The sequence below is a fragment of the Typopeltis vanoorti genome, chromosome 3 (assembly GCF_054136105.1).
Source record: "Typopeltis vanoorti isolate ZY-2024b chromosome 3, IOZ_Tvanoo_1.0, whole genome shotgun sequence".
Lineage (NCBI taxonomy): Eukaryota > Metazoa > Arthropoda > Arachnida > Uropygi > Thelyphonidae > Typopeltis > Typopeltis vanoorti.
In genome coordinates, this window is record NC_143551.1 from 18,173,259 (window position 1) to 18,194,004 (window position 20,746).

Here is a 20,746-nt window from a genome sequence, read left to right on the forward strand (position 1 = left end):
TACTGATAATAATTTCACAGATATTTTGAGTAGAGACAGTCCACTGCTGTGGTTAAAGTTAGAATGATGTAGAACTTCATTACTTTCTTTGATAAGGCATTCAAATTTGAAGATGCTCCCATGCATTCTATGTGGACATTATCAGTAACTTTGTATCATTTGGAAGAATTCTGACTTGTCAATACCATGCTGTGCAATACCAGACTTTAATATAATCAACTAAATATAAGACTGGTGCTCTGAGATATATTTTGCAACTAACTAGCCCATTTGTAGAAAATAGAATAAGCTGTGGCACATGAAGTTTGATGAACACCAACAGCATTAAGAGAAAGTTAATTTTTAGGTGATGGTAACAGTAGACAGATGTAATTGAAAGGCACTTCTACATGTCTTATGTAATCAAAAAATTTCGACTTATATTCAACTGATTAAACAGAGCTGCACAGAGAATGACACTAGTCACAATAATAACATACCATAAGTTGGCATACTGAAAAGAATTATAAAACCAGAGGAAAACTCACATAAAAAGCTTTATTAATATTTTTGCCTAAGTATCATCGGTACAAGATTACAGAATGGCAATTAAAAATTAACGGACAAGTCTAAAAAGCATCACCTAAGTAGCTAAGATAACTATTTTAAGATAACTAAAAAAGGTCAATAATTTCCTAATTTATTTTTAAAAAACTATATATATATATATATATATATATATATATATATATATATATATATATATACCATATATATATATATATATATATATATATATATATATATATATGGTATCACTGAATAAAAGCAATTAAGCAGGAGTTGAACACAAAGAAAAGGTTATTATTCTTATTATTATTTGGCCTCCATGGAGTCAGAGACTCATCTTGGGTGGTACACACTATTGCATACGATGCTCATCCAACTGTGCTTTAAATGGATTCAATGTGTCTACACCCACAACACACTCAAGCAATGCATTCCACTCACCAACCACCCTCTATGCAAAGAACCTGTTTCTCACCCCTTTGCTCACACCCTCCTTATACAGTTTCCAGCAATGGTCTCTTGTTCTACTCCCCTCTCCCATTATATGAAAAATCTCTTCCACGTCTACTTGATAACAACCAATGACCAGCTTATATGTCTCAATCATATTTCCCCCTCTTCCTCCTATTCACAAGGCTCTGCAACTTACATTCTCTCAATTTGTCCTCATACTCCACATTCCAAAGACCACTGACTACCTTTGTGAATCTTCTCTGTACCCTTTCCAACATATCCTCGTCACCATGAATACCCGACGACCAAATCTGTGCACAATAATCCATATGAGGCCTGATCAAGGCCTTATACAATGGAATCATAACCTCTCTATTTCTGCATGGCGGGGGTTCTCTGCATCATTGCCATTATTCGATGTGATGTCTTCACAACTTGTGCAATGTGGCCCCTGAATTTCAGGTCATTGTCCACCATCACTCCTGGATCTCTCATCTCCTCTACTTTTGTTAAAGTTTCCCCATCAAGTGTATACTTTGTATTCCATCGTTGCTTACCAAATCTCAAAACCTTATACTTGGCAACAATGAACTGTCAGTTTCACTTACCTGCCCATTCATGCAATCTATTCAAGTCCTCTTGTAAGGCAATAACAACCGCTTGACTCTGCATTGCTCTCCCTAGTTTGCATCATCTGCAAACAGCTGGCTATCACTAGTTAAACCAACCAAATATCGTTAACATACAAACTGAACAACAATAGCTCCAAAATTGACCTCTGCTAGTGACCTTTCTCTTTCGCGATACTGCACCCCCATATACAACTTTCTGATACCTATCCGACAGGCAATCACTGATCCAACTCAGAAGTCTGTTATCCAATTCCATCTGTTTCAACATATTTAAGAGCTTGTTGTGTAGCAGTCTATCAAAAGCCTTTGCAAAATCTAAGTACACCACTGTATATGCATCTCCTTTGTCCAAGGTACTTGTCACCTTGTTATAAGTAAGTTAGTGAAATATGATCTCCTCTTAACAAACCCATGCTGATAGCCACAGAGAATACTGCTGTTATCAACCCATTTCTGTATCCTACTTCTCACCAATCTCTCCAGGAGCTTCACCACAACTCTAGATATACACAGACAAGGCCTATAATTTGAAGCTGCAGCCTTATCACACCTTTAAGAAGTGGAACAAGTTTACACACCTTCCACTCGCCTGAAACCTGTGTTGTTGTAAGACTCTTATTAAACAGGCATGCAAATGCTACTGCCAATTCCCTTAAGATGCATGGTGATATGTCATAAAATCCTATTGCCTTATTGACATCAAGGTTATTTATTTCCTCAAATACCTCCTGCTCCCTCACAATTAAGCCATCCCCCCCCCATGTCCTCTACACTTAATTTCCTCATGATTCCACCATGATCAGGATGAAATACCCTTATAAATTGATCACTTAATATCTCAGCAATGTCTTCTACAGAAGTTACCATTTTACCACTTTCATCCCTTAACTTCATCTTACAATGATCACTCTTCCTTCTACTTGCCACACATCTAAAAACTCTCTAGGGTGTTTTTCACCTGATTTGCCAATTTCTGCCCATATTCTACTTTTGTTTTCCTTACTAACTGAGTCACTCTCTTGGTTTGTTCTTTATACTCTTCATGTGACTGATTATTACCATTATTCATCTTGATTGCACCAGTACTTTGGAGGAAGTAATTTGTACTTCCTCCAAAGTACTTTCTTCTTCCAGACTTCATGTTTAAGCTCCTCATTCATTGAACTCATACCTACCTTATTCAGCCTTTTGGCCTTCAGAATACATTTGTACATTGATGCTGTTATATATTTCTTTGTCAGTTCCCATGCAGCATTTATTTCCTTACCACTCAACACCTCGTTTCATGTTATAGCTACAAGCTGTCTCCTAAGCTTGTCATAATCACCAGCCTTATAATTCCACATATATCTTTTCCTCACAAAAGTCTGCATATGACTAGCCACAACACAGGTGATTACTTCATGATCACTTTCACAACTGGACGAAAGTGTGAAACCCTCTAACAATTACATCCTCTGATAAAATGCTGAGATCTAGAATTCTTGATCCTCACATGCCCTTCTTTATGTGTTGCCTGATATGGTTATCTCTCAAGAACTCGAGAATTTCATTTCCTTATTCTCAAATGCTATCTCTTCATTCCAATCTATACTACATAATTAAAATCTCCAATTAAAGATACCAAGAAATTATATACTTGGTTTGAACCTTTAATCCAAGTGTAAGCAAACAAAGATTGTGCCTGAAATATAATCAGGACAGGGCAACTCCTATATAGAATTTAATGACTTCACATCACTTGCCTTAGTATCGCATAATGCAAAGCACATATCCTTATGGGTATGTATAATGCTATGCATTATGGGAAGGGTAACTACCCAGAGTGGTTTCCACCTTTACTGAGATCTCATCAGTGGGAGCCAGACCCAGAGGTGATACTAAGGTTGAAGTAATGCAGAATCATATACGAGTTGCATTACTTCAACCTTAGTATCACCTCTGGATCGCTCCCACTGACGAGACCTCAATACAGGTCGAAACCCGGTCTGGGTAGTGACCCGTCCCATAATGCATAGCATTATACATACCCATAAGGATATGTGCTTTGCATTATGGGACACTAAGGCAAGTGATGTGAGGTCATTAGATTCTATATACGAGTTGCCCTGTCTTGATTATATTACAGGCGCATACTTTGTTTGCTTACACTTGGATAAAGGTTTAAACCAAGTATATAATTTCTTGGTATCTTTAATTTATCTCTAATCCAGAGTACTTTAATAATAAGAGGTGATAACTTTTGGCAACTCATATATGAAAATACGACTTCTGCATTACTTCAACCTTAGTATCACCTCTGGGTAAGTATATAATTATATAAAAAAGTGTATAATTTCCTGGTATCTTTAATTTATAATATAACCAAGTGGAAAAACTTCCAACAACCATAATTAAAATCACCCATAATAATTACCTTTCCTTTGTTCGCTAATCCAAGTTGATTTATCCATTTCTTCATCACCACCTTCCACGTTCGCAGGCTTATAGCAACATCCAACTAAATGTCTCCCTGTCAACCTCCACATTACACCATGCTGCCTCATAACCATTGCCACTATTTTCCCTCCCCCTTTCATGTCTCCCTTATGTGGACTTAATTCCCCTGCTATCATCAGCAGCACTCCCCCTCCCTTGTTACCCATTCTATCCTCACAAAAAATACTGTACAATTCCATTTCTATTCCGATTATGATATCATCTTCATTCAACCATATTTCACTTATTCCAAATTTTAGGGCGAATAAACTCGATCACTGAAACCATTTCATTCCATTTATTTCTGATACTTCTGGCATTTGTAAACAAACACAGCAGTTCAATTTTAGGTCTGTAGCCAGTCATATCCAAGCCATGTGTTGGTTGTGATTTCCCCACTACACCTGCCCAATCGCCTTTATTACTGCTTACCACATACATCTGCTCAGTCTCAACTTCTCCACCCACATTGTAATATACTCCATTTTCATACACACATTCACTGCCACTTTCAACATCCACTCTCCCTATCCCATGTCTCCCTGTCCACCTGAGCTTCCCCCGTTTCCCTGTTTCTCTTGTATTCCCATTCTCTCTTCTTCCTCTCTTACACTACTACTGTTTCACTGCCAAGCATCTGTCTCTTCAGTACCACTCTTCTGATTTTTCTCTTCATCTCTTTCTTCTGATCTGGCACACATCACACACACTGTACATCCACACACTATACTTTCATCAAGCAACACTTTCCCCAGTACACTCACTCCAAAGCCATTTAAATGTAGCCCATCACGCCTGTATAATTTCATTCTTCCCTCAAACACATGCCATACATCCACAAATTCCACTCCCTTCTCCTCACACAGCTCCGCTAAAATACCATTCATGATTTTGGCTCTCCACAACTCATCATACCTGGGCAACACACTGACAACCTTTCCTATTACACTGTTATCTTTCACTCTTCTCATCTCCTGATATTTGTTCCTCACATCCTTCTTATGTCCACTTAGATCATTCATCCTTACAATTACAACTAATTCTCTTGCTCGTTTCTTCCTCATGTCCCATGCCTTATCGTCCTCATTCTCCCACCTGGATAGCAGACCTTATGGACTCTGTCAGCAATTGGCCCTCTAATTATGGAATCTCTATACTGCTAGGTTATAGAGGGATTATAAAAAAAAATGTCTTCAGCATGCCCATGAGCAGTATAAGGCAGGCAAGAAGGGAGACGTATAGAAAGGAAGACCAAAATGAATTATGAGAGAAAACCAGCTGATGAAACCAAAAGAAATCCTTAAGCAGTCTTTAACGATGTGACAAGTAAAAGGAAGAATGATTATGAAAGGATGATTTTAAAAACTGTTGATGGAGGGGAAGTGACAGAGCTAAATCAAATGGTTGAATTACTGAGTGAGAATTTTGTAGGATGTACCAAATAGATGGTGACACTGCAATGCCAGATGTGATATTGACTAATAATAGAATAGAGGTTGAAGAAATAGAGGTGCTTAAAATATTGCAGAACCTAAATATGAACATAGCCACATGATTAGATGGCATACCGGCTTGTATTGCGAGAATGTGCAAGGGATTTATCTGTTCCTCTAATCAACCAGTTTAATTTAAGCCTCAGTACTGGGAAGGTGTCAATGGAGTGAAAAGAATGTAAAATAGTCTCATTGCATAAAGGAATCCCCAATATAGAAGTAAAAAAAATTTGGGCCAATCAGAATCTACGGAGTGGAAGGGAATTGGTGATTAAGGTATTGGAGAAATTGGCAAAAGAGATATTCAAGGCTGAGTGGATAGGAATATGGTACTCTATAAGGGACAAATGGTTTTGTGAAGGGTAGGTCTTGCCTTAGTAATCTGCTCACTTTTTATAATCAAATGACAGTGGAATTGGATAAGGAAATTGGCAACACAGTGACACTGCTCAACTTTTGAAAAGCATTTAACAAGATTCCACATAGTACATAAATTGGAGCAAATGATAATGGATATGAATCTGGTGATTTTGATTAGAGGGTGCTGATGGACAGATATTGAAGAGTAGTTTATAGAGCAGTTGAGTCAAGGAGTGGGCAAGTGATCAGTGATGTACCCCAGGGCTCAGTACTTGGTCCTTTATTGTTTAATTTGTACATTAATAATATTGAAAATGATATAACGGGATGATGGATAGAGTTCAACAACTGGAGTGTGCTTTCCCTAGCAGAACACTAAACTTGAGTTCCATAATCAAACTTTGAACATACTAGTATGTGATAAATATGGAGCAAGGAACATTGATCAGCATTCCACTCTATAGAGGTTAGTATGTGTGGAAGAAATTCGATGTTTTTTTGCACTTATCCCGAAGACAATGAACGAATGTTAACTTTCTGTCAAAGATGAGTTCCAAGAACTTGGACTCAGGTGCTACTGAGATAGCCAGAAGTTTGTCCCATTCTTAAATTAGGATCAGGGTGAAGAGTGCATTTCTGGCAGAAGTGTACACCTTGAAGAACTGTCTCTTTTTGATATGGCCAAGATAATGTGCTTCCCACTCAGCTGGATAGAAAGCTTTTAATAAAAACAGGAAAGTATCCTCTCAGACAGAGATTAAACAGGTATTTCAATATGCCATATCTCCAGGCTGTGTCATAAGCACTTTTGTCATGTTGAAGAACTCTGAAATGACAAGTTCTTTTTTCAGAAAATATCTCTTATACATGTTTCTGAATGTACCAAATGGTCCAAGGTTGATCGGTGTCTACAAAACCACATTATGTGTTAGAAGGAGGTCTGTTGCTTTCTAAGTACCAGAAAAGCCTTGTGTTTACCATTTTTTCCAAGACCTTACAAAGACAGCTGGTTAGAGCAATTGGAAGATAGTTGTTGGCTTGGCAACACCAAAACTAAGCAAGCATCCAGCTGGATGCTTGTCTAGTTTTGGGATAAAAATGACAATTGACTTATGCCAAGAGAACAGAAATTCTTCCTCTGTAAATATTTTGTTGTATAGTAAGAGAAAGAGATCTACAGAAAATAATCAGAGGTGTTTTATCATCTCATAAAGAATCATTAAGGTGTGCAGAGCTATGGTGAAACAGAAGAGCCTCCTTTGAGTTCCTCCTTAACAAATGGCTGATTGTACGGCTCTATCCCCTTGGTACAAAAGCTTAGCTGCTGTTTTTCTTATTGCTCTATCAATATTAAAAAATCAGGAGGATATGAAACAGCTGCTGAGATTCTGACAAGTTTTCTCCCAAAGTGTCTGTGATAGCTTTTAGATCAACAACAACACATCTATTGTGTTCCCAAGTAGTAGACAAACAGTGTGTTCTGTATCTACCTTTCAACCTCCAAATTTTATCCTATACAATTTTTGCAACAGTTGGTTTTGATTAATCGATGATGTAAATTGGATCCAGGATTGTTTATGACCCTGACAGCTCACATAACAAGCTTTGACCCAAGCACATTTAAATGCTATTAAGTTTGTTGTGGTAGGGTGTCTATGGAATATACCTCATGCTCTATCTTGATCTTTTTTGGCTGCTTGGCACTCTGGGTTCTGCCAAGGCTTTGGATAGAGTGGAAATTGGGATGATGTTTTTGGAATTGCTGCATGGACAATACAATCTATTACATACTTCACTGCTTCAGTGACAGGTGTTTAATTGACTGCTTCAGTATTAAATTTTGCAAGATTGGAAAATGCATTCCAGTCAGCCTGCTTCATTTTCCACATGGACATTGATGTAGGAGAACATGGTTCTTGTGAAGGATCACTTCTATATATGTTTCCTTGACATCCCATGTGAGCAGTGAAAAATGCCAAGGGAGCAGACTGTAAGATCAATTGCAGAATAAGAGCAAGTAGGCATATGGAAGGAGGTATTTACTCTGTACTTAATAAGGGAGAGTACATGGTTATCAAGCATTAGCCCAATGATGTGACCTCATTTATTCATGTTGGCACAATCCTATAGAGTGTTATGTTCATTAAAGTCACCCATTAGGAGTATAGGCAGAGGCAGTTGCAATATAAGATTATCAAGTTCCATTTCCTTTAATTCAGAACCAGGTGGTAAATATAGTGAGAATACTATGATAAGAAACTCCACAGATAGTTGAATCACTACTGCTTCCAGAGCAGTATTAAGCTGGACATAATGGAAAGGAATATGATTGCCATGAGAACAGCTACTCCACAATGAGCAGAACCATCTCAAGTTCTGTCCTTGCATACAAGAGTGATATTTCTGAAGGTAGGATATTAGTTTTGAATATGTTTCCTGCAGATAGAAACAAAAAGGTTTGCATTTCTGCAGCAGGTGCTTGATATCATCGATATTCTGCCAAAACCTATGACAATTCCATTGTAAAAATTTTCCTATAGTTTCGGCTTCATAGATTTGTCTGATTTCTGGGAGGTTCTGAACCTGTGAACTTTTTCAAGTTCACAGGTTCTCATTGAATGGAACCATTTTTGGAGTTGTCTCTTGATGTTTTTTCCATACATTGTGCAATTGATGCACTCAACAGAGAAGCAGTCACAATCATAAAGTTCAGATATGGTGAAATTATCAGATTGCAAGCTGCTGTTGACATTTTCACAAATGCTACCATCTCAGCATAAGAGGATCTCAGAACAGGTGTTTGGTAGCTAAGTTTCTTTTTTCATCCTGCTGTATTTCTTTTTCATCTTTCCACTTCTGATAGGCACAGGAGTATGCTTCTATGCATATCAGAAGCTTACACATTTAGCTTTCTTTACACAGCAAGATTTTGTTTTCATGCTCTTTGCTACCACATCAAGTACAAGTGGCAGAGCCACAATGCATGTCCATATTTCTGGCATTTGAAGAATCTTAGAGGATTAGGGATGTACAGTCTAACAGGACAATTGAGAAACTCTATTTTTACAAATGTTGGAGGCCTAGGCGTATCAAAAGTAAGGATAATGTTTCTGGTTGGAACCAAGTAACATCCTTACAGATCAGGATGCGTCTCATACCTGTCACCCCCTGATCTTTCAGCTCTGAACATATCTCCTCATCAGGAACATCAAGGAGATCCCATTCTGAGATCACTCCTCTACTGGAATTGAGTGATTTATGAGGTATAACTGTTATGGTGATGTTGCTATGAGTAGTTTTTCAGAATGTTTCTAAAAGGACATAACCTTTTAAAGTTGCAAAGATAATTTAGAAAAAAAAAAAGGAATGAATTTTACACCTACCTGTAAGCTTCACTATGTGCTCGAGCATCTAAATCTCTTTTCAAGTAAGAAGGCTTTTTAGGGACATTTTTGCTCAGCTTACAAGCCAAGCCTTTATCAGCTTCAAAAGTTTCTTCGCATATTAATCTACATTAAAAAAAAAAAAAAAACTAAAGTCACTAAAATTTACTAAATTTCACTAAATTTACTAAAGTAGATATTAGCATCAGAATTTTAGGTCAGCTATTATTATTTGTAAAATTTATGTGACAGATGGATACATACAGAGAGTTTTTCAGAAATATAAAACATACATAAGATTAACTGCCAAATGACAGTTATTTCCTGTATTACTAAAATAACTATATAATATTGAAGCTTTTTAATTTTACAGAAACAAATCTAGCCTAAATGAAAGCGTACCCCAGAGGTGGCCAACTTTTTAAGTTCCATGTGCCAATTTTTTCAGGTATGAGTTCAGATGCACCATACAATTCTTGTACCCTTAAAAACTCCTTGTAAAAATAAGACTATTACACTTTTTTATATAATGTTCGTCAAGTAGCTTTAATATATTTAATAAATATATGAATGGGCAAAAAGAAAAATGCATAACAGGTTAAAACAGAATCACAATGAAATACATAATAATTTCTAAGCTTAATAGAAATGGAACCCCTGTATTACTAAAATAACTATATAATATTGAAGCTTTTTAATTTTACAGAAACAAATCTAGCCTAAATGAAAGTGTACCCCAGAGGTGGCCAACTTTTTAAGTTCCATGTGCCAATTTTTTCAGGTATGAGTTCAGATGCACCATACAATTCTTGTACCCTTAAAAACTCCTTGTAAAAATAAGACTATTACACTTTTTTATATAATGTTCGTCAAGTAGCTTTAATATATTTAATAAATATATGAATGGGCAAAAAGAAAAATGCATAACAGGTTAAAACAGAATCACAATGAAATACATAATTTCTAAGCTTAATAGAAATGGAACCCCCCCCACCTCCCACAGGAGGTGGGGGGGGGGTTCCATTGGATCTGTTCATTGAATGGATCATTGGATCCATTCAATAGATCTGTTCCAACATGTATTAGTGGGTTGTAACCAACCCACTAATACACATTGGAACAGATCCATTTCCACTAAACATTAGGGTTACATGAATTATGAAAAATGATATATGTCTCAGACATAAACTACAGCCTCGAATAAAACAATTATCTTGAAAAAGGAAAAAGTGTGTAAGTTTAATAAAGGAACTAACTTCTTTGATGATTAAAAAAAAAAAAAAGTTATGTTCATTAATTATTTCAGTAAACCAGTACTTGTTCATTAAGTTGTATATACTAAATAATTGTCTTACAGAAAACTAATAATGAAATTTATTAAATTAATGTGCTAAAAGGCTTCAATTCAGCAATGCAAAATTAAATAAATCAAGTGAATATTAAATCAGCTTTATTTCAAAGCCGAATATAGAAACTATGAAAGTTTCGTAAAAAAGTTGACCAGACAGCTTACAGGAATACACTCGCTGGCATTTATGAGTTACCCTAGCACGGACCATATAGAAGACATGATTGCATTGCCCAAGCGTCCATGTATTCAACCCATTTTGATACGGTATCACTGGCCTGACAGCTATTTTGAACTGGTTGGTTCTCCTCAGATACCAGTCAGAAACCCTAAAGAGAGCAAAAACTCTAGTTCAGTACTAAGGAGTCCTAAAGTCCTAAAAAGGACTGGAAGATGGACTGAGTCCTTGATTCTTTATCCCTTCATCTAAATGAAGAAAATCTGTGTGGATGGGGTGTTACTGAGCTAAGCTCTAGTCATGGCTGAGTAACGGTATTAGCCGAGCCTCAGTTAAAACTTCATAATCATCATCAAATTCCTGACATGCATCCTCCAGGGATGTACAGTATACGATAGTACTACATGTAAAATTTACATAATTACTAACTTCCTATCTACAATTTTCCTCCAAATCAGTCTATTACTTGTCAAGGCTCCAATATTATCATTATCAGATCTTATATTTCTATCGTCTAAGGCACGTGGTACCGTATCAATCCACCTATATCTTGGTCTTCCTCTGGGTCGTTTTCCTGCCAATCTGGCAGAGAACACTTGTTTTGCTAATCTTTCCTCGCCCATTCTGTTTAAGTGACCACCACCTGAGATTAGTGAAATACCTCTGTAATTCTCACATTCAGTTTCATTTCCCTTTTTATATATGGGTACTATTAGAACTCTACTCCAGCCATCGCGAATTCGTCCCTCTGTCCAGGCTTTCTGAACTATGCAGTGCAGCCACTATAAGACTTTTATACCACCATACTTCAGCATTTCTGGTCGAATATCATCTACTATTGCTGCCTTTCCACATTTCAAGCCTTTGATGACTTTTTCTACTTCAAGTATGAATATGTATTCCTGCCTGCATGCCTGGTCGGTGTTTTTTACCACTGTGCTGTCATCACTGCTTGTTTCATTTAGCAGTTTTTCAAAGTAATTACTCCATACTTCAAGGATATCTTTTTCTCCTGTTTTCATGTCACCTTTATCATCTCTAACTCCTTTCACTGGACTCTTTCCTCCATTTCTAAGCTTCTTCAACAACCTCCAGAATATCTTAACACCTTCTTGATATTTATTTTCTATGTTCTTGCCAAAGTCCTCCCATGACTTTTGTTTAGCTAGTTTTGCTTTCTTACATTTGTCTCTGTATTCTCTAAGAGAACAAGCTGACTTATTTGACAGGAACTTTTGATATGCTTTCTTCTTTTCTTTCACTGCCTCTTTAACTTCCTGTGTCTGCCATGGAGTCCTGATTTTTCTATCCTTGCAGACAACCTCACCACATGCCTCTCTGGATGAATCAATTGGGTTTTCTTCAAGGCTTGTCACTGAATCTCCAAGATTTGGTTCCTGTTCTCAAACGCTTTCATTCTTTCTTCAATAATCTTTGTATATGTTGGTCTACAGTTCACATCTGAGAGCTGTTCAACTTTTATTCGTTTTAAAACTTTCTTACATGTTATTCTTTCCAATATGAAATTCAATTTTATCCTGCTCAAGACTAAATAGTGATCGCTTCCAATCTCAAATCCTCTGTACACTCTGGTGTCCTGCACCAGGGAGAAAACATCACTATCAACAATAACATAATCAATAAGACTTTTCTTATTCCTTGCCTCTTCTCTCCATATGAATTTGTGCACATTTTTATGTTGGAACATGGTGTTAGTAATAACCAGTCCATGTCCGGAGCAGAAATCCAACAGGTATTTGCCATTATTATTAGATTTGCTCTTTTCTCCAAATTTTCCCAAAATATTTTTTATGTCTGACAATCATTTCCTACTCTGCTATTCAGATCCCCAACAAGGCCCAACTTTTCCTTTTTCATTGGGTCAGTTGCTTTTTCTAAAGCATCAAAACATTCCTCCACTTCTACCTTAATAGAATCTTCTGTGGGACCATAGGCACAAATAAGTCTCATTGTCCAGTTTCTCATTCTCATATTTGCCCACACCACTCTACTTGACACTGCTTGCCATTCAAGAAGATGAGCCTCGTATTTTGTGTTGAATACTATGGCTATCCCTTCTTTTCCTTGATTGTCATTGCCTGAATATAACATTTTGTATTTATTGCTCAGAAAGATATCACCAGTTTTTGTCTTTTTTTGTTTCAGTCACCTCTATTATGTCTTATTAGGCTTCTTATGTTGATAGTACCGATCTTCAACTCTGGTGATGTTGAGTTGCGGTGTGTTTTCATATTTGTTCCAGCTGACTTTTCGCTGTTCGCCGTGCTTCCCTGGCAAAAACAACGTGGGGCTTGTTTAACCGGCAACGTCCCAGCCGGCATGAAATTTTGTCATGTTGTACCATCATTTTTTATTTTGGTTCAACCAATAAGAATACAATTTGGTTGGCTAAATCCCAAATTGCCAGCCCATCCTCGTTCATTCAGTATCCAGGTAGATACTCAACAGGGTGCACCACGAGAAGGTGAGGATTGGACAATAAGTCAGAAGCCCTGGTCGGTTCTCCGCATTCCTTTAAAGGCTATGTGGAGGTCTCCTCCCAGTTATACAGCTTTGACCCTTAAGCACTCCATGTAACACCCAATGAAGTTAAAACTTCATTGCCATCCGTTACCCTGGAAGTCCTAAAGAAGGACTTTGAAAACCCCAGTACTAAGGAGCTCGAAGTGTCAGAAAAGTGTATTTTTCATAAGTGAACTCTCATCGGTGTGTAAAGTATTTACTAAATTAAAGAGCCACAAGGCTTCAATTCAACAATGCAAAATTATATAAATCCAGTATTATTTCAAAGCCAAATGTAGAGACTATGAAAATTTTGTAAAAAAAAAAGTTGTTTTTAGCAACATTTTCACGAATCTTTCATAGTTTCTATATTTGGCTTTGAAATAATGCTGGATTTAATATCCACTTGATTGCAGTGTAGACAGAGTGTGCAGCTGGAGTTTGTCTTGAGCCATTCATGGTAAGCAGAGATTTCTTCTTTTACAGCATCGACACACTTATTTTGAGAACCAAGGTTTGGATGGTGGCTGAGAATTTGGAGTGGAATAAGGGATGAAAGCTTTCATTCCTGAGAGGATGATTTCTGTTATTCAGTCTGAGCAGGCATTTGGGTCAGAAGAAACGAAGCAGCAGTTGGAGCATAGGAAGAAGGAATAGAAGTCATGGAGGTGCTCTGAGTTGGCATCCTTGTTGTGACAAAGGACATGAGACTGTTAACTAGCAGGTGAAAGTTATTCTGTGGCAAAAGAGACTTGTATGAGGTTGTTCGAGTTACCAAGAGGAGAACTGACAACCACAGTATAACTGGAAGGGGAGCTTGTTAGGAAGAGGTCAAGTGTGTTGACAAATTGGATGGGATTGTCAGGTTTTCTGGTAGGAAGACTGATGGTCTGAGATAGGTCACTGCTGATGGCAGACACCCAAGCATCCATGCTTGCTTGGTTAGTGAAACTGGAGAAGGGGAGCCAATGCAAGTTGTGGACATTGAAGTACCCAAAAAGGATAACCTCACTATTAAGGTATTTCGACAGCAGAAAGTAAAGCTTTAGAGAGATAGTTGAAGAGGTTTTACAAGTTTTTTTTAAATTATGTTTTGTAGGAGAGAGCAATAGAGAGAGCATATGAAAATGGCAGGTTGGTTTGGTGCAGAAATTCTGAGCTAAAGCAGATCAAACAGTGCAGGATTCAAGGATGTGCAGTCTCTGGCATGGTATGTTGGTTCTGATGAATGCACAAGTGCCACCCTTGTGACAGAAAGAGTGTACAGCTGGAGTGTGTAATGTGCAGTTTGGGCAGTTGAGGTGGACAGTGGCTGTTGAGGTTACCAGTTGGGGTTCTGATAAGAATAGTACTTCTGGTTTAGTCACTGTAGGTGGTTGTCACATCATTTATATTGCTATTTGGACTATGGATGTTGGTGAAGTGGATGCGGAAAATTTTTTTTTTGGAAAAAATTAGTGTTGGTTTGTTGTTGGGTTGAATTTTTGATGTTTTTTTTTGCTTTTTATAAGTTTTTTTAATTATGTTTTGTGGGAGAATTTTTGAGATTTGCAATAAAATTGCACTTTGATTGTAGTGCATCAAATTTTGTGAGGAAGAGATAAAGAGGAAGTGAGGCATGAAGTGAAATGTGGAAGACTTGTTAACATACTGCCCATACAGAGAGAACTCTATTTCCTGTCTACAGTATTTGGTCTCCCTCCAGTCACAAATTGGCAAAATACGTGACTGCAGGATTTGACAATGGCTGATTGCAAAACCTCCAGATTTGTGACTAATTGGTTCAGTCCCATGTACTATCCAATGGATAGTACATGGAGAGGATCTTGGCTCCTTACAGTGAGATTGTTAGGTCAGTGAGGGTGTTACACTCACATGTGGGAAGAGTGGAGGAGACAGAAACTAGAGCCCTTGCTCTAGCGACCAAACATGACCGCAGCCACTTCAAGTCTCTAATAAGCAAGGCAGTGGTGGTATTTCACCAGGTGATGAAAGACATCTACCAATTAGAGAAGATATACTTTTTCGGCAGCAAGCTTGCTAGAGTCCTGCTTGTGGAAACAGGCTATAGAGGTGGGGATGACTTGACTGCGAGAGGATATATATATACTGCACATCAACAGCCCTTTAGTAGATGGAGAGGTTCCAGAGGTCATGAGTAGCTAAGATGATGGAAAGTCTATGAAATGCACCTTATGAGAATAGTTTGAAGATTTAAATCTTCAGCCAATCCTCAATATAATAATAATTATTATTATATTGAGGAAATCTAATCTAAGAGTTTCATGCCAAATATAGAAAACTATATAAAGATCAGCGAGTCCAAGCGTAAGCCAACACTTGGTAGTGCAATGCTAGGGCGATTCATAGTAAAGGTGAAGTAAGCTTTGATCACTGTTCTTAGTATTTTCCCATAAGTCCAAACGTAAGCCAACACCTGGTAGTGCAATGCTAGGGCGACTCGTAGTAAAGGTGGAGTAAGCTTTGATCACTGTTCTTAGTATTTTCCCATAATGTAAAACACAGCTACTAGGAGATGTATTACTGTTCTACATTATGAGAGAAGGTCACTACCCAGACAGGTTTCGACCTTTTTTTAGGTCATCAGTGAGTAGGTAGACCTATATATGTAATACCAAGGTTTCAATGGTCAGAACTTATATCTTTACTGTACGAGTTGCCAAAAAAGGTGCAAAAATATAATTACTGAACTAAGAGCCAACAGGCTTCACTTTGGCAAAGTTAAATTATTCAAAATTAAGTGGATATTGAATAACACATTATTAATACCACATTAGATTAGATTTCCTATCTTTGAGTTTGTTATTCAGCTAAGAAATAACGTGGTATTCAATATCCACTTAATTTTGAATAATTTAACTTTGCCGAAGTAAAGTCTGTTGGCTCTTAGTTCAGTAAACGTATTTGTGCACCTTTTTTGGCAACTCATACAGTAAAGATATAAGTTCTGACCATTGAAACCTTAATATTACATCTAGGTCTACCTACTCACTGATGAGACCTTAAATAAAAAGGTCGAAACCAGTCTAGGTAGTGACCTTCTCTCATAATGCAGAACAGTAATACATCTCCTAGGAGCCGTGTTTTACATTATGGGAAAATACTAAGAACAGTGATCAAAGCTTACTCCACCTTTACTACGAGTCACCCTAGCATTGCACTACCAGGTGTTGGCTTATGCTTGGACTTGCCAATCTTTATATAGTTTTCTATATTCAGCATTAGATTAGATTTCCTATCTTTGAGTTTCTTATTCGGCTAAGAAATAATGTGGTATTCAATATCCACTTAATTTTGAATAATTTAACTTCGCCGAAGTGAAGCCTGTTGGCTCTTAGTTCATTAATTATCATTATTAATTATTAATGCCAGACCTCCATAGAATCAAAAGACTCATCACAGGAGGCAAACACTGTTACACACAAAGCCCATCAAATTGTGCTTTAAACTCATTCAATGTATCTGCATTCATTACAATGTCAAGCAATGCATTCCACTTGCCAACCACTCCCCATGTAAAGAAACAGCTCCTTATGCCCCTGCTCCCATCCTCCTTATATACAGCATCCAGGTGTGTCCCCTTGTTTTACCCCCCTTCCCCCATTCTATGAAAAATTTTTTCCACATTCACCTGGTAACAACAATTTACCAACTCATCCTATTCACAAGGCTTTGAAAACTGCATCCCCTCAATGTCTTCACATCCCACATCCCTAAGACCAGTTATGATCTTGGTCAGTCTTCTCTGGACCCTTTCAATATATCATCAGAACCAGGAAAGCCATGGAATTAAATCTCTTCACAATAAACCATATGAGGCCAAATCATGGCTTTACACAATGGAAACAGAACCTCTATTTCTACATGTCAAGGTCCTCAACATCATTGCCATAATCTCGTGTGATTTCTTCACAACTTGTGCAATATGAGAATTGAACTTCAGATCCTTGTCCACCACTTTGGTAAGAGCAACAGAGCAGTACAAGCAGAAATTAGCAAATCAGACTAAGAAAAACTCTCGTGATTTTTTTTACATATGTGGCAAGCAGAAAGAAGAATGATTATAGTAAGATGATGTTAATGGATGAAAGTGGAACACTAGTATTCAACAATGTCTCTGCAGAAGACATAGTTGAGTGTTCAGTAAATAGTTCATCAGGGTGTTTCATTTTAAGTGTGATATCAGAAGCTAAAGTGCAGAAAATGAAATGAGAGAAGAATTAATGGTGAGCAAACAAGACGTATATGAGGAGTTAAGTAAAACAGGTGTCAACAGGGCAATAGGACTTGATGATGATGATGATGATGTGTCTTAAGGGAATGTTCCAAGGAGTTAGCATCAACTTTGGCCTATCTGTTTAACAAGTCTTGAAACAGCACAAATCCCAAAGGAGTGGAAGGAGGACAAAATTGTTCCATTTCACAAAAGGCAGTGATTAGTTTAAGGCAACAAATTATAGAGTGATCCATATATTTGGAATTTTAATTAAGGTATTGGAGGGGGGGAGAGAGAGAGAGAGAGAGAGAGATACAAAAGTGGGATAATAACAGTGGTATTTGTGCTCATCAGCAACGTTTATGTATTGAAAATGTATTGAACAATGGCACAGTTATAAAATGGGATTGGATAACAGACTAGTGAGTTGGATATCAGATAGGTATCAGCAAGTTGTATGTGTGTGGAGGTGGGGGGCACTATCTCAAAAGATAAAAGTCACTAGTGGTGTACACATTGGTCTGTTTTGGGACCATTGTTATTTAATTTGTATATTAATGATATTGGGATAATTAACTGGTGATATATACAACTGTTTGCAGATAATGCAAAACTATGGAGAGTGATGAGGAATCAAGCAGATGTTGTACCCTTACAGGAGGACATGAATGGATTGTGTGAGTAGGCAACAATATGGAACTGTCAGTTCAATGTTGCAAAGTGCAAGGTTCTGAAATTTTGTAGGCAACAATGGGATGCAAAGTATACATCTGATGGGGAAGTTTTGGAGGAAGTTGAGGAGATAAGATACCTTGGAGTGTTGATAGATGAGGATCTGAAGTTCAGAGGTCACACTGCACAAGTTGTGAAGACATCACATCAGATTATGGCAATGATGCAGAGTTTTGGTCCTCTGGTTTTCCTTGTGATGAAGATATATTGGAAAGTGTCCAGAGAAGACTGACTAAGGTCGTTACTGGTCTTTGGGGTATGAAGCCAGATTGAGGGAGAATGAAGTTTGCAAAACCTTATGAATAGAAGGAAAAGAGCAGATATGATTGAAACATTTAAGTTGGTAAAGGGTTGTTACCAAGTTAATTTGGAAGAAATTTTTCATAGAATGGGAAAAGGGGAGTTCAGAACAAGGAGACATCCCTTGAGGTTACATAAGGAGGGTGCAAGCAGGTTCTTTGCATGGAGAGTGGTTGGTGAGTGGAATGGGTTGCCTGACATTGTGTTGAATGCAGATATACATTGCATGAGTTTAAGGCATAGTTTTGATGGGCTTTGTGTGTAACAGTGGTTGCCTCCTGCAATGAGTATTTTGACTCCTTGGAAGTATGGTGTTAATAAGAATGATAATAATAATCAAAATAAAAATTACTGTAATAATTAATGAAAAGAAGAGAGTGGAATCCTCTGCCTAAACTGGTAGAATTTACAAGTAAATATTAAGGAAAGGTAAGTAACATAAGAAAACACAATAGCACTGCACAATTAGCTCAGCTTGCATGTTAATTGCATTCATCCAATATTTAAAATAAAAGCAAATGACAAAGAACTTTCAAATTAAAAACTAGCACAAATGTACTAATTAAAGGCAAAAAAGGTGATAAAATAACTTACTGCTTCATAGCTAAATTGACCAACTGTTCCATTAAACTAAATGTCTCATCTGTCTTCAGAAACATTGAAAAATAATGCTAAAACAAATAAAAAACATATAATTGCTAAAATTACACTGGAGTATCATAAACATTACAAATGCTACTTACACAAAATACTGCTAGTATCTCATGTAAGTAGCAGTCAAATTAAAGGAATCACATTAAAATAACATTTCTTTATTGGTAATTGGTAAGGAGCTATGGTAATAAGTGTACAGTCAATGATATTATCGCTACACAGACTTCTGTGGAGTGAGGACATAATACAATTGTGTTGCTGGTATTCTTATTGCATAAAACAGCTGGAATTTGAAACAGTTGATTAATTACTCAACTAGTTTTGTGAAATTCATGTGTTTCATATCATCAAAGAGAAATAAGTGAATAAACTAAAACTAAAAAAATAAAAATCCAATTATGAAGGGATAACATTTTCTATGAAATACTGGAAAACAATGGAAAGCATGCATTTGCTATAAAGTATTTGCTGGTTTGTGGTCTTCTGCAAACTACTAGCAAATGCATGGATATCGTGTTTAATGAGAGAAAACAAGACATGAAGTAAAATATATATATATATTAATATGAGATGTAAGAGGAACAATTCATCATAAAATATTATTACTAGAATCACTTACGTTTAATTTAAATGTCTTTACTTGTAAAATTCTTAGAGAATTTAAAGATTTAAATAAAATGGTGCTTGAAATCTATTTTACTTGCTAAATTATTTTATTTCAATCAATATCTCCTGAATGTAATATATCTAAAAAAAGAATTTCAGGCCTTATCTTCTCTAAAATGTAATAAAAACATAATTATTACTAAGGCCAACAAAGATCGAGCAGTTGTAGTTCATCATAAGAACAATTATTTTAGAAAACTTAATCTTCTTAAACTTAATCAAGATCATTCTAGGTACAGAAGCACTGATGGAGACCCAACTCAATCAAAAATCAATAAACTTAACAGCCTCTTGGACAAAGTTCATCCTTGGGATGAAGAAACAGTAAAAAGGCTGAAAGTTCATCATGTTTTTTCTCCAAGACTGTATTGCATTAAAAAAAATGCACTTAAGACCTATTGTGAACTGTATAGGATGTCCAATATATAAAGTCTCAAAATACCTATCTAATCTTCTTTCTGCATTTACTAGAAATGCTGCTTCTTTCATAAAAAATTCAATAGATTTTAAGAATAAAATTTCAGGATTATCCTTACAACCCACAGATCTTTTAGTAAGTTTTGATACATCTCACTCTTTACAAATATCCCTCTGGCAGATGTGATTGATAATGACTTTCCCCGATATTTTAAAATTATCTGACTTTGTAATTAATTCAGGATACCTTAGCTGCCAGAACAAACCGTACAAACAGATAGAGGGAGCAGCTACGAGGCCTCTACTTTCCAAAACTCTAGCTAATTACTTTATGGAACATTTT

General features: G+C 36.8%; 1 protein-coding gene across 2 annotated transcripts in view; it reads right to left on the reverse strand.

Annotated features, from left to right (window-relative positions):
• Tbc1d8-9 (TBC1 domain family member 8/9) overlaps positions 1 to 20,746 on the reverse strand; it is a 571,393-nt gene that overhangs the window by 383,172 nt on the left and 167,475 nt on the right. For both annotated transcript variants that reach the window (XM_090415485.1, XM_090415484.1), the window contains exons 8-9: positions 19,261 to 19,337; positions 9,349 to 9,474 (exon numbers count right to left, since the gene is read on the reverse strand). In XM_090415485.1, the coding sequence (XP_090271611.1) occupies positions 9,349 to 9,474; positions 19,261 to 19,337 (203 nt within the window). The remainder of the gene's footprint in view (positions 1 to 9,348; positions 9,475 to 19,260; positions 19,338 to 20,746) is intronic.